Source organism: Pundamilia nyererei, unplaced genomic scaffold (assembly GCF_000239375.1).
Source record: "Pundamilia nyererei isolate P.nyererei 1_Seehausen unplaced genomic scaffold, PunNye1.0 scaffold00082, whole genome shotgun sequence".
In the NCBI taxonomy this organism is placed as follows: Eukaryota; Metazoa; Chordata; class Actinopteri; order Cichliformes; family Cichlidae; genus Pundamilia; species Pundamilia nyererei.
Window position 1 is genome coordinate 1526423 of NW_005187483.1, and position 12494 is coordinate 1538916.

Sequence of the window (12494 nt, forward strand, 5' to 3'; positions counted from 1 at the left end):
TGATTTGATTTGATTTGATTTGATTTGATTTGATTTCAACAGGGGAATGTTTTAGGGATGGTCCAAGATATCGCTGACTGCTTGATTTGGGTCCACGAGAATGGAGAGAAATTCAACTTTGACAAAGTAAGACAGCTTAGTATTATTTAAGTATTCTTTGGAACATGAATAATAAGCTGCCTATATCTGTACAATCAAACAAACCTCCTGAAATATAATTAATCAATAACAATAGCTACCATGACCCAAAATACTGACTTTTACAAATGTTACATATTCATATACATGTGTTTTTACAGATTAAGTAAATGTTTTATTTATTTTGTAGAATAATTCTGACAGCTTCTGCATCATGTCTTTTCCTATTTTTAAATTTTTGACACTGTTTTGGATTGTGACTGGTGGTTGAAGTGAAGTAATGTAACTTATTTATCATTATTTATTCAACATAAACTGGAAACAGATTTTTAGGTCTTGTTTAACCCTCTGAGCAGTAAAAATCTTCTTTTTGGTGTCGTTTCCACATGTTGATTAAAAACCAGATCATCATACAGAAGTAGTTTGAATGATTTCCCGACCCTAGAAACTGAGCCGTGTAAGGAGGATTCAGCAAAATCTCAGGAGGGACACTCAGACCTTTCTCTCCATGCAAACGGCCCCAGTACAAGCTGGAGACTGTGGTTTGATAAAGTTAACAGAACCAAATTAATCTGACACCGTCCACCCCTTGGCTGTGTCCAATACCTACTGGTAATGATTTATTGCCAGCAAACCAAACCAAACTCTCGATATGGTTGTAAAGGGTTTGGATAACCTGGGCCAGATACACCATACTCGCAAAACAAACCCAAGAAAGACACCATGAGAAATGTGGTTGAACATGGTGAAATCTCAAAGTTCATAAAACACTTCTAGGCTAGTTGGGCAAACTCCCACATTACTTTCAGTCCTCAAGAGAATAAGGAGCTCTTCTAGTCTTCACAATCAGGATCAAAACCACATTGTTCCTGTAACCAAGGTCCACCTAACTGGCTCTCCTCTCTAATACCCTGGGACAGTCCTTCCAAGAAGCCTGACGGGTGTGATCCAGCAAGACAATTGCATAACCTGCAAAGCCTTAGGGAATCGTGGGTGAATCTCTACCACCAATGAGTTTTTTTTAACTACATCAGTGACCTTGCCCTCATTAATGTCTGAGTCCTCCTCTTCATTCCCAAACTCTGCTTTCAGCACCGAAGCAGTCAGTGGGATTGAGGAGGTCCCACAAGTCAACCAAGCTTCGGACTGCTTCTTCAGCTTGACTGGATTAAGGGTTATTCCTGTGACAGGTATCAGCCACCTTACAGCTGAAACCCTTTACAGCAGCTTCAGCAATGGTTTTGCAGAGCGTGGTTCACTTGGACTCAGTGTCCTTAGCATCTCTCAGAATGTTGTCGAAGTTCTGAAGTTGCCCCCAACGTACCTTCACTACACAAAGCGTGTGCAGCATGCTCCTGCATCACCTGATCCTAGTCATCACCAGGTGATCAGCTAATAGCTCAGTTTCCCTCCTCACCTATACGGCATGCTGCCACAGATCTGGTGATGCAATTACAAAGTAAATCGCAGCGCGACCTAGGATGTCCTGGGACTAAGTGCATATATGAATGCTTTTATACTCATTCACAAATTGTTTGTTATAAACGTTAAAAAATACATATATCTAATCACATACAGCATGCTGTTCTGTTTTTTATAGGATAACATTGTATTAATTGGGCATTCAGCAGGTGCACATTTGTGTACACTCACCACACTGTTTCTTGTTGATACAAGAGAGGAGCTTTCCATAGAGCCAGGCAAGCAGCAGGAAGTCTTCCTGTTAATAAGAGGAATTATTGGTAAGAAATGAAGTTCATCATCTAAAGAAATGTTTTTTAATTTTATACTCAACTTTCATGATGTAATATTTGCCACATACATAGCTAAATTATTGATGGAGATTGTAAAACACATTTTGAGCATTTTTAGCTAATCTGTGGTTCCTCTTCCTTTATTTATACTTTATAAGTTGGGTTAACTGTTTTATATTCTGGACAGGTCTGAGTGGCGTCTACAACACTGTGGAACATTATGAACATGAACAGAAACGAGGAATCGAATACCTCTCTGACATGCACAGAGCAATGACTGGTGTGGAAAACCTTCCATTCTACTCACCAACACACTTACTGAAGAAGCTCAGCCAGGACAAAGTCAGCAGGTGAAGAGAAAAGGATAAAAAATGGGTTTAAAACCAATTATAATTCTAAAAGCTAGTGCATCAGTTATTTATTTGAAATGCAAACACACTACAGACATTTATTTACTACAGTCCTTTTTATTCTGACAGATTGCCTCCATTCGCCTTGCTCCATGGGACCAATGACATTGTCGTTCCTGCTGAATCTACCATGAGATTCTCTGAGCTTCTCACTTCACGCTCTGTTAAGTTGTCATTGAATCTGCTTCCCAGAGCGAGCCACACTGATATCCCCGTTGACCTCATGGTGTCAAACAGATGCCTCTACCATCCAATCTATGGATACATCAAAGAAGAGTTCAGAAAACTTCTGGGTACTTGCACATCATTAGAAAAACATTCAAAAATCTGTAATACATACTGAATGATCCATACATTTACGTTTTAGAGACTTGTTCTTATACCTCAAATGAACCATTTAACTTTGAGTTTGATTTAACACTTTCTGAGTTAATAACACTGTCATTATATTTTAACAATACTGTGATTGTGTGGGAGAGTTGTTCTCTACGCTGCTTTCAAATAAATAATCACAAAGTAAAATAAGTTGTGGAGAAATGTGCGCTAGTAAGAATTGCACTGATACACAGTATTAAAAGTTGAATACAGTTAACAAATCTGTAGCTGTTACTTAATTATCAAATTTGAGAATTTTCAAGTGTTTTATTTGATACTCTAAAAGTACGCGTATAATATATTGTAACAGCACATTAATAACCCAAGTTTTATTGACAAATGAAGTACAGTCACCATTTTTACACCTACTTGAAATTATTATGCCTAATATTCCAAAATTCAATGTTGTTACATCTTGTGATAGTGTTAAAATCTAACCCGTCACTGTTTTTGATATACATGTATTTACAGAGAGCAAAATATTTTGGGAAGTCTTGAATGATTAGCAATTTTTGAGCCAGTATAACTTTGAAACAGTACATAAATACCATCAGATTTTCATTGCAGAACAATAGTAACCATGTTCTGTAAAACTTAATTGCTTTAAAATGTTTGAATTTTGAGCATTATTTACAAAAAATGTGTGTCAAATGTTTGTACTGCAAGTAGAATAGAATAAAACTTTGGTCTGTATCAACTGTGCAGGAAATCAAAATAGTAAGACAAGGGGAATAAATAACCAACAAGAGGAATATATACAAAACAAGGGGAAGGAGTTGGTTGGTGTATGGAGTCTGTGTGTGAGTGACCTGAGGGATGAGGCCACTCAGATCATGAATCAGACCATAGCTCAGATTGGTGGGTGGGTGGGGTGGAGGTGTGGGACTTGATTCACCTGAGGTATGAAATCTCTACACATCATATTCACTGTCTGGCCTTTGACGAGATAAACTGATCACGTTCTTGTGTTTGCAAAAAAACTACACGAAAAAACACCTAAAGAAATAAAAGCTGTTGTGAGAAACTCCTGCCAAATATCAATGTCCTATAGTTTCAGCTGGTTTGGGAATATCAGATGACCTCAGGAGCTGGCTTGATTAATCCCTTGTTGGAGGGAGTTAAGTAATGCCAGTACTGTGCCAAGCAAGCTAAGAGGGCAATTAAAAAACAAAAAGCACCTTTTGAGAAAGACTTTGCCTTCTTCAAAATAATAATAATAATAATTGCTGGATCTGAACCACCAGAGGCAGCAAGACTGTTTTCAGATTGTGTGAATGGAGGTAAGTTTTGGGCTAGTAGAGCGTAGCTCACGAAGATGGCTTCATCTGAAGTGTAATCTGAAAAAAAAAACAACTTTCCAGGTTACATAGTATATTCCTGGTAGATATGAATAAAACTGTAACATATCAAATTTCTTGCCTCAAGGTGCATTGTAAGGTAAGGTAGACCCTACAATAATAGATACAGAGAAAAACCCAACAATCAAATGACCCCCTATGAGCAAGCACTTTGGCGACAGTGGGAAGGAAAAACTCCCTTTCAACAGGAAGAAACCTCCAGCAGAACCAGGCTCAGCGAGGAGGGGCCATCTGCTGCGACATGCTGTGGACAAGAGCCAGAAATTAACAACAAGTGTGACTTAATGCAGAGAGGTCTATTAATGTTGAGTGAGAAAGGACTGAAAAGGAACTACTCGATGCAGCATGGAAATCCCCCACCAATCTACACCTATTGCAGCATAACTAAGGGAGGATTCAGGGTCACCTGATCCAGCTCTAACTATATGCTTTAGCAAAAAGGAAAGTTTTAAGCCTAATCTTAAAAGTAGAGTCTCTAGAGTGTCTGTCTCCTGAATCCAAACTGGAAGGTGGTTCCATAGAAGAGGGGCCTGAATTCTAAATCAGTTGTGGTAATGGACTATATATAGTTCTACTATCATGAGCATTTTCCAGAATAATAATTGTAAATCCTATTTTAGTTCAAATAGATCCCCCCAGGTTCCTGTATTTGGCTACCTGGTATGTCATTCTACTAATAATAAAAGACCAATAATTTTAATGGACTTAATGACAACACAAAAGCTAATGTATTCAGCTTACACCCACACAGAATCAGGAATGAATGTCAGGTGTTAATATGTTTATATCGCTCTACATGACATAATTCAATTGATGATAGTGTTAAACTGTAAGTGACAAATGTTGTGAATAGTTACCACAGCATTCAGAATGGGCTGACTGTGCGCTCAGTGCAGCTGAATGGCTCTCATTCACTAAGTGGCTTCATTTCCACTGCAGCTTTACAAAAAGCACCTGGGACTCCCCACATTGTGGCAGACGGAGGAAGAACCACACGCCAACTCAAGGCTTGAGGCTCCGCTCTGTGTGGCCAACTATAACAATAACCCTCAGGTTGGACAGTAGCTCTGCTTTCCTTGAATTGGCAGTGCTGAAGCGAAGGTTTTCCATGGTCAGGGCCAGCAAAACCCCTTAATTTATAGAGAATGTCTCTGATGCTAGATGGACATTAATACAACACAGAGGTGTAATAAATAGTTGCATTTGTAGGGATAATTTACTACAAACATATTACATTAGCACCGAACATTTCTGACAAAGCACTTTTATACAAGTACTCCCCCCCACGTCTAATTACTTCCTCTCTAACGGATCAGAGAGTAAGGCAGGGTTCAGTGTTTTGCCCGGTACTTTGGCTAGAATATCCCTGATTTGTGTAGTCCTTAAAGCTTTAAACCACTAATGATGATACTTCCTTTTATCTTTCCATCTTAACTCACTATCGTCTTCTAGCTTCAGTCTCTGAACAGATTTGACTGAAAATTTTTTGTTGCAAGTGACATAATTCTACCCCCCTCTAGTGGCCATACACTGCCAGTGCTCATGTTTTATGTACTGATAAATTACTTATGGACAGTGGCCGATTAATGTAGGAAAGTTACCACAAATACCTCTGATCTTTATTATGGGTTATTGTATGGTTATTAAATGGCACCTGCAAGATAATTATACTTCTGCTCTCACTACTTTATTTTGGGATTTAGTATTTTGTCCAACAAACAAAGGACACATTTAGGATCATTAAAAGCTGTATCAGTTTTGAAGAAAGACCACAGATTTTTTTTTTCTAATTGTCAAATATATTCATTCAATTTAATTTCAATTTAATTTTATTTATAAAGTATACATATACTCTTCATAGTAAACATTTGCCAGTCGTTTACGTGAATCAGCATTGATTCACACAGAAATGAAGAATGAAAGTTGATGAATGAATAAAAAACTGGATAAATTAGCCAAACATTACCAAACCAAAGCCAGCTCCAGCAGTTTGGAATGGTTGGAGCTGCAGATGGAAGAAAATACATTAAAATTTGAAATGAAACACCCTTAATGAATTTCCAACAGCCTTTTAGGGAGGAACCAACCATTTAAAAGTGGCTGTTCTCACACCCCAAACAGCACTGGAAATGAATACATTTCAATGTTATGATGTGTGATGTGAAAAAACAACAACATTTTAGTGACCTAAAGTAAAAATTAAAAAATAGACCTTCGGAAAAAATATAACTGAAAACATTTTGAGAACTTAAGAAACTAACTAAAATAAAGTAAATTAAAATAAAGATGGCGTATCCTCAGTTTTGATATTTGTTCATTTGGAAAAATTTGTTTTCACAAACTCCAACATTAGGGTTTTATTGATATTTCAAGTGAGGCTTTGGGTGTCTAAACGCCTGTGAGCCAACTGCTTTCTAAAATTCTGCTTAAACTGTAATATCTGTGCTCATTTATCTTGCCTCTGGTATTTGTTAGAAATAAAATAATAAGTAATAAAGACTAAAACTAAGTAAAGAAACAAAAAGTCAAAATAAGATTAAAATAATGGTAGGAACATGCAAAAACTATAATGCCTTTTGTTTTTTATATTAAAAGAATTTAATTGTTGTCTGAAGATAATATTGATCCATTTGGGCAGGAGTTGGGGACCTTTTTATTTTTATTTAATGCCCAAGTCTTTAATCTTGTCAAACTGAATGACGCACTGGCAGACAGACAGAGCTGACCGCTCAGTGAAAATGACGAATCTGCGGATGCAACATCTGGAGCACGGAGAGTGGAATCTGTAAATAAATCTAACCACCTAAAAACCAGTTAACGTGGAACACCCTGCGTGAAAACGGGGCACAAACGTGGGGCAGGTCTGTAAATGTAAATATGAATTGTAACACTTTTCCCATTTCCATAATCTGCTGATATGATATGATTGGGCTGTTAAACCTACAGGGGAACTACGAACATTATGGTGCTGTACTATCGAGTTGTCTTGCATGAAGACCACAGATAAGCGCAATAAATCAAACTCATGTCAGGTCTAATGGGTCGAAGTGCGTTTAAGGTTCGCTTACATTACCCTTTCTAAAATCTGTTGCCGTGTTGCGAGCCTTTTGAATTGTCGTGAATTGATTTACACATTCCGGTAAGCTGGGACAAGAAATGGAATTTCAACTTTTGCATTGAAGTTGTTTGTTTTTCTTCTGTGGTTCTCGTTTACTTGACCTGCATGAAACAACACAGTATGAACGTTGACATGTGCTTCAGTCATCCGCAGTGACATTATTAAGTGCAGGTGGGTTCTCTTCACTGCTCTTCTTCTTTTATATATATATATATATATAGAGAGAGAGAGAGAGAGAGAGAGATATTTAGTTTTTGTTTGCATTTGTCCTCCACCTCTACTCATTCGCCCAACGAGGTCGTGACAGAGAAGACAAACGTACTTTGGCAACAAAACGTCCAACGGTAGGAGAACTGCGAAAATACGTGACAGAAAACTTATATTAAATTCCATACCAGAACTATTTGATATACAGATCGCGTTTATCAGTTTATTATCAAGAGTTATTAAGTGCTCATATGATTTTTAAAATTATTCTCGAGTGAAAGCGCCTTTCTGAATGCTGGTACGTCCTATAAAACCCCACTAGAGAGTGCTGTGGTACAATTTTAAGGACAACCATCACTAAGCTATTCCAATTCTTTATGAAAGCTATTCATAAGTAAATGGTTTTGTGTTTATGAATTATGTAAAAAGCCATGTACTAATGTTCTGAAAGTCCTAAGCCATTAAATACAAATATACACATCAGCCAACTTTAATAAGTGCCTTCAAATTTGCCTTCAAATGGACCAAGCAGCCAAGAACGTCCAAGCACAGATATAATCTTTAAATTATGTTTTTTTATTATATCCCAGAAAAGATAAGAGGTTATTTCAAAAATACACAATAATAGAAATAAGCTATTTTAAGAACTATGCAGGCCTATAAAAGAGGTAAACTAAACAGACTTCTACTCAAAAAATATCATAACTCAACAAACTGACCTATTTAGTAACTGAATAAACCTTCTTTTAGCATCAGATTTTGTTTTGGGGTATTTCGGTGGGCCTATGTGAAATGTAGCTTCAGTTTCCTGTTCTTAACTTATGTGGTCTGCTGCTGCTGTAGTTCATCTGCTTCAAGTTTCAACCTGCTGTGCTCTTCTGCATACCTTGGCTATAATGAGTGGCTATTTGAATTACTGTTGTCTTCCTATCAACTCAAAGCAGTCTGTCCATTCTTCTTTGACCTCTGACATCAAGTAGACAGTTTCACCCAGAGAAACTCAAGACTTTCAGTCTGCCTTGAAGCATTCCAAGGGTGTATAGTATACCCAGAACATGGTTGAGACACATCTCTCGGCTGGCCTGGGAACAACTCAGCGTTTCTCCGGATAAGCAGAAGAGGATGGATGGACGAACAGATGGAAAAATATTCTCTGCAAACTCCAGAGAAACCCAAGAGATTGTTGTGTGGAAAAATCCCAGTAAATCCCAGTGAGTCCCCGGAGTTTTTGAACTTCTCAGACCAGTCCTTCTGGTACCAATAACCAAGCCGCATTCAAAGTCACTTAAATCACTTTTCTTCTTCATTCTGATGCCCAGTTTTAATGTTGTGGCTCACTTCATGAGCCACAACATTAAAACCTTGTGAAAGATGTAGTGAAAAATGTCATCATCATCATCACGATGCAGTTTTCTGGTGTCAAAATTTTGGTCCTGTCATTTATGTGGATTTTTCTTTGAATGTCCACTCCACTCATCATGCACTCAAGCCTTTTTGCCTCTGATGCTTAGTTTGATCCTTTGTGCACAGAAGGAGGGTGAATGAAGCATCAAATAACTCGTTTTTATGTGCATGTGAAATGAGACTAAAGCAGAAAACCTGGGTTAACAGAAAAAGACCTAATATTGTTAATAATTACGGCTTAAGTAAAACATTATTAAATTAAGTAGTTACAACTAAAAGTCTTTACAAAATGAGCTTTAATATGACAAACTTCTGAAAACTGCGATCGTAACTTTGTGCCATCATTTCTCTGAAAACAATTTATACTGTTTTCTATTACTTATGTTTTGTTACTTATAATTTATATTTTTTATGTTTGCAGGTAGGAAAGATAAAGCCATAAAGAATGTAAGATCCTAAGTATAATGCAAAAGTTAAGTATATCCTCTTGAAGATCACAAACTAAGTGTACTTTTAATGAATCTTAACATAATATATGTTGATTTAAAGGTCTGATATAAAATATTACATGTCACTGTTTGTGACTGTGGGTGTCATGTTGGTGGGCCTGCTCTACTCCATCTGTTTAGCCTGTCAGTGGATTTATGGTTGGCCTGACAAGCCTGGGTATAAGAAGTACATAGAAGCTCTTAATCCAAGGTAAATTTTAAAATAATTTACACATGTTCCTTTATTGTCTTTTGTTTTGTTTGATGTTTTTGTTTTATTGGCCCACTCATTGAGCAGTATGTTTGTAATTTTCATTTACGCTTTTGGCCTCTTCATCAGGCGAATATATCGTCTGACCCTCGCTACACTGGATCTTCTCAAATACCTGCAGTATTGGAAAGTTTACTTTCAGCTGAAGTCATGGTATAACGATGAGAGGAATCTAAAGTATTATGAAAAGGTAGGTTAAGGATAACTCACTGAGAAAATCTATCTGTTCTCTTGATTATTATTTACAATCAATGACGTTATCAGTTGAGTTAGTGCTGAAGAACGTGTGAATAATCAGTTTGTTTGTGTGGACGCTTGACAGGGCATCACGTTTGGCCGCAGAGGCAACAAGCTGGACTTATACCACCCTCCAAATGTAAGGAAGCTGCCATCACCGGCGGTAGTATTTGTCTACGGAGGTGCATGGGGCACAGGAGAAAGGTCCACTTACTGTTTACTGGGGAGTCGGATGGCTGAAGAACTGAAAGCAACTGTAATTTGTCCTGATTACTGCACATATCCAAAGGTGAGAGATTTTAAACAACACACAGTAATCACAAGGATGTTATGAGTCATAACATCCTTGAATCATAACTTATGAATGATAATATTTTATCGCATATGTGTGTTAGTTGATAAAATACATATTGAATTTAAATTAGGTAAACCAAAAATGTAAATTTACAGGACAAAAAACAACTTTCATTTTAAAGAATAAACTTGTTTCTAAACTGACTCTTGGTTGACTGTGATTGGCAGGGGAATGTTTTAGGGATGGTCCAAGATATCACTGACTGCTTGATTTGGGCCCACCAGAATGGAGAGAAATTCAACTTTGACAAAGTAAGACAGCTTAGTATTATTTAACCTCCTAGGACCTGGCGTCCACATATGTGGACATCACATTTTGGGTTATTTAGACCAAAATACTTAATTTTGCTCTACAAGCGCCTGATATCCACTTACGAGGACATTATACTGCTACTGTTCTATCAAGATTTTAAATGAATATCCTCATATGCGGCTCTCATTTTTCTTAAAAACAAAAATAAGGTAAAAAAAAATCTGGTAATTCTTTGTTTTTACATTCATTGGGCCCCAATATGCCCAAATATCAAAGAAAAATTAAAAATGCATGTCGTGGAAGAGTTCGGGTCTTAGGAGGTTAAGGATTCTTTATAAAAATTAACAATGAACCAGTTACCTCTGTGCTAGGCACAGAGCTAGGCATGCAAGGACTCCTGATATTCTGATATTTACCAACTTCCTCACTGCCCAGGGAAAACTCTAAATCAGCTGTGTCGGTCTAGAATTAAAGCAGTGCTAAGTTTTGAGCCCCTGTATACAGACTAATCATGCTTGTACTTTATCTTCGTCAGAGCCTTTTTAAAAATAAAATCATTGTGTATCTGTGCATTAACTTAATCTTCGGTAAAAATGTATAATCACGTACAGCATGCTGTTCTGTGTTGTATTTTTTTTTTTATAGGACAACATTGTATTAATTGGGCATTCAGCAGGTGCACATTTGTGTACACTCACCACACTGTTTCTTGTTGATACAAGAGAGGAGCTTTCCATAGAGCCAGGCAAGCAGCAGGAAGTCTTGCTCTCGATAAGAGGAATTATTGGTAAGAAATGAAGTTCATCATTTAATATTAGTATTTGTTTTCCATAATGGTCTTCCCCTACAGTGATTCAATATATACACATTTCAATATTGTGATGTTTGTCTCACTCTTTGTATATTACCAGATTGTATTATACTCTACCTGAGCACTCAAAGACTTTGTGTAACTTGCCTCATTCAAGCACTCCCACAAACATTATTTTTCTATGTCTAAGTGCTTTTTTATCTAATATTCACACTGTGATGAACGCATCAGAGATATTTGTGCAGACTGAGCCAACCAGGGATCAAACCACCAACTATCTGATTAGCAGATGACCTGTTCTGTCTCCTAAGCTACAGACACATTTACTCATATTACTATTTTATTATAAGTACTTCATATTTTCACATTTAAAAAATATGAAAATTAACAACTTAATCAAAAAATGACCTTTTTCTTTCCTGTTATTCTTAATAAGGTAGACTAATTGTTTTATATCCACCGGACAGGTCTGAGCGGCGTCTACAACATCGTGGACCATTATGAGCATGAACAGAAACGAGGAGTTGAACGAGTGTCCCCCATGCACAAAGCGATGAATGGTGTGGAAAACCTTCCATACTACTCACCAACACACTTACTAAAGAAGCTCAGCCAGGACAAAGTCAACAGGTAAGTGGAAAAGGATAAAAAAAATGGGTTTAACACCAATTCTGAAATCTAATACATCAATTCTTTATTGGAAACACAAACACACTACAGACATTTATTTACTACAGTCCTTTTTATTCTGACAGATTGCCTCCATTCGCTTTGCTCCATGGGACCAATGACATTATGGTTCCTGCTGAATCTACCATAAGATTCTCTGAGCTTCTCACTTTGCGCTCTGTTAAGATGTCATTGAATGTTCTTCATGGAGTCGCCCACACTGAGACTGCTGTTGATCTCATGGTGTTAAACAGACGCCTCTACCGTCCAATCTACAGATACATCAAAGAAGAGTTTAGAAAATTTCTGGGTACCTGCTGACTGCATGTGATTAGAAACGTATTCACACAGCTCCAGTATGTGCTGAATTGTACTGTACTGTAAATTAAAATCAACCATTTAATTATGAGTTTGACTTGATTCTCTGAAGCTCTGATTTTATAAAACTAATATGATATTTTTAACAGTACTTTAATTATTTTGGAGAGATGCTCTTTATAGTGCTGTCAAATAAGTAATCACAAAGTGAAATCAATTATAGAACAGTAGGGTTTATTAGGAAGCTACACACAATATTCAAATCCAGTTACAAAATACCTATTATTGAATTAAATATTACATTCAAATGTTATCTTGTGTTAACATGT

The 12494-nt window shown here is 37.0% G+C and overlaps 2 protein-coding genes across 2 annotated transcripts in view; both read left to right on the top strand.

Annotated features, from left to right (window-relative positions):
• LOC102214345 (probable isoprenylcysteine alpha-carbonyl methylesterase ICME) overlaps positions 1-3219 on the top strand; it is a 13383-nt gene extending 10164 nt beyond the window's left edge. Inside the window, exons 6-9 of the mRNA XM_005738176.1 lie at positions 43-126; positions 1739-1880; positions 2080-2242; positions 2372-3219. Of these exons, the coding sequence (XP_005738233.1) occupies positions 43-126; positions 1739-1880; positions 2080-2242; positions 2372-2645 (663 nt within the window). The 3' untranslated portion in view covers positions 2646-3219. The remainder of the gene's footprint in view (positions 1-42; positions 127-1738; positions 1881-2079; positions 2243-2371) is intronic.
• A 5988-nt stretch (positions 3220-9207) lies between these two features.
• Positions 9208-12168, top strand: LOC102192414 (probable isoprenylcysteine alpha-carbonyl methylesterase ICMEL2). Its single transcript, XM_005738278.1, has 8 exons — positions 9208-9211; positions 9314-9463; positions 9593-9713; positions 9846-10049; positions 10283-10366; positions 11013-11154; positions 11646-11808; positions 11934-12168. Coding segments are annotated over exons 1-8 (1101 nt in total). The 5' UTR covers positions 9208-9209.
• Positions 12169-12494: the final 326 nt, after the last annotated feature.

Excerpts from the sequence above, each read along its gene's own strand:
- LOC102192414 (XM_005738278.1), top strand. Across the intron at positions 9,714-9,845 it reads ATCTAAAGTATTATGAAAAG|GGCATCACGTTTGGCCGCAG; the intron begins GTAGGTTAAGGA and ends GACGCTTGACAG. Across the intron at positions 11,155-11,645 it reads CTCGATAAGAGGAATTATTG|GTCTGAGCGGCGTCTACAAC; the intron begins GTAAGAAATGAA and ends TCCACCGGACAG.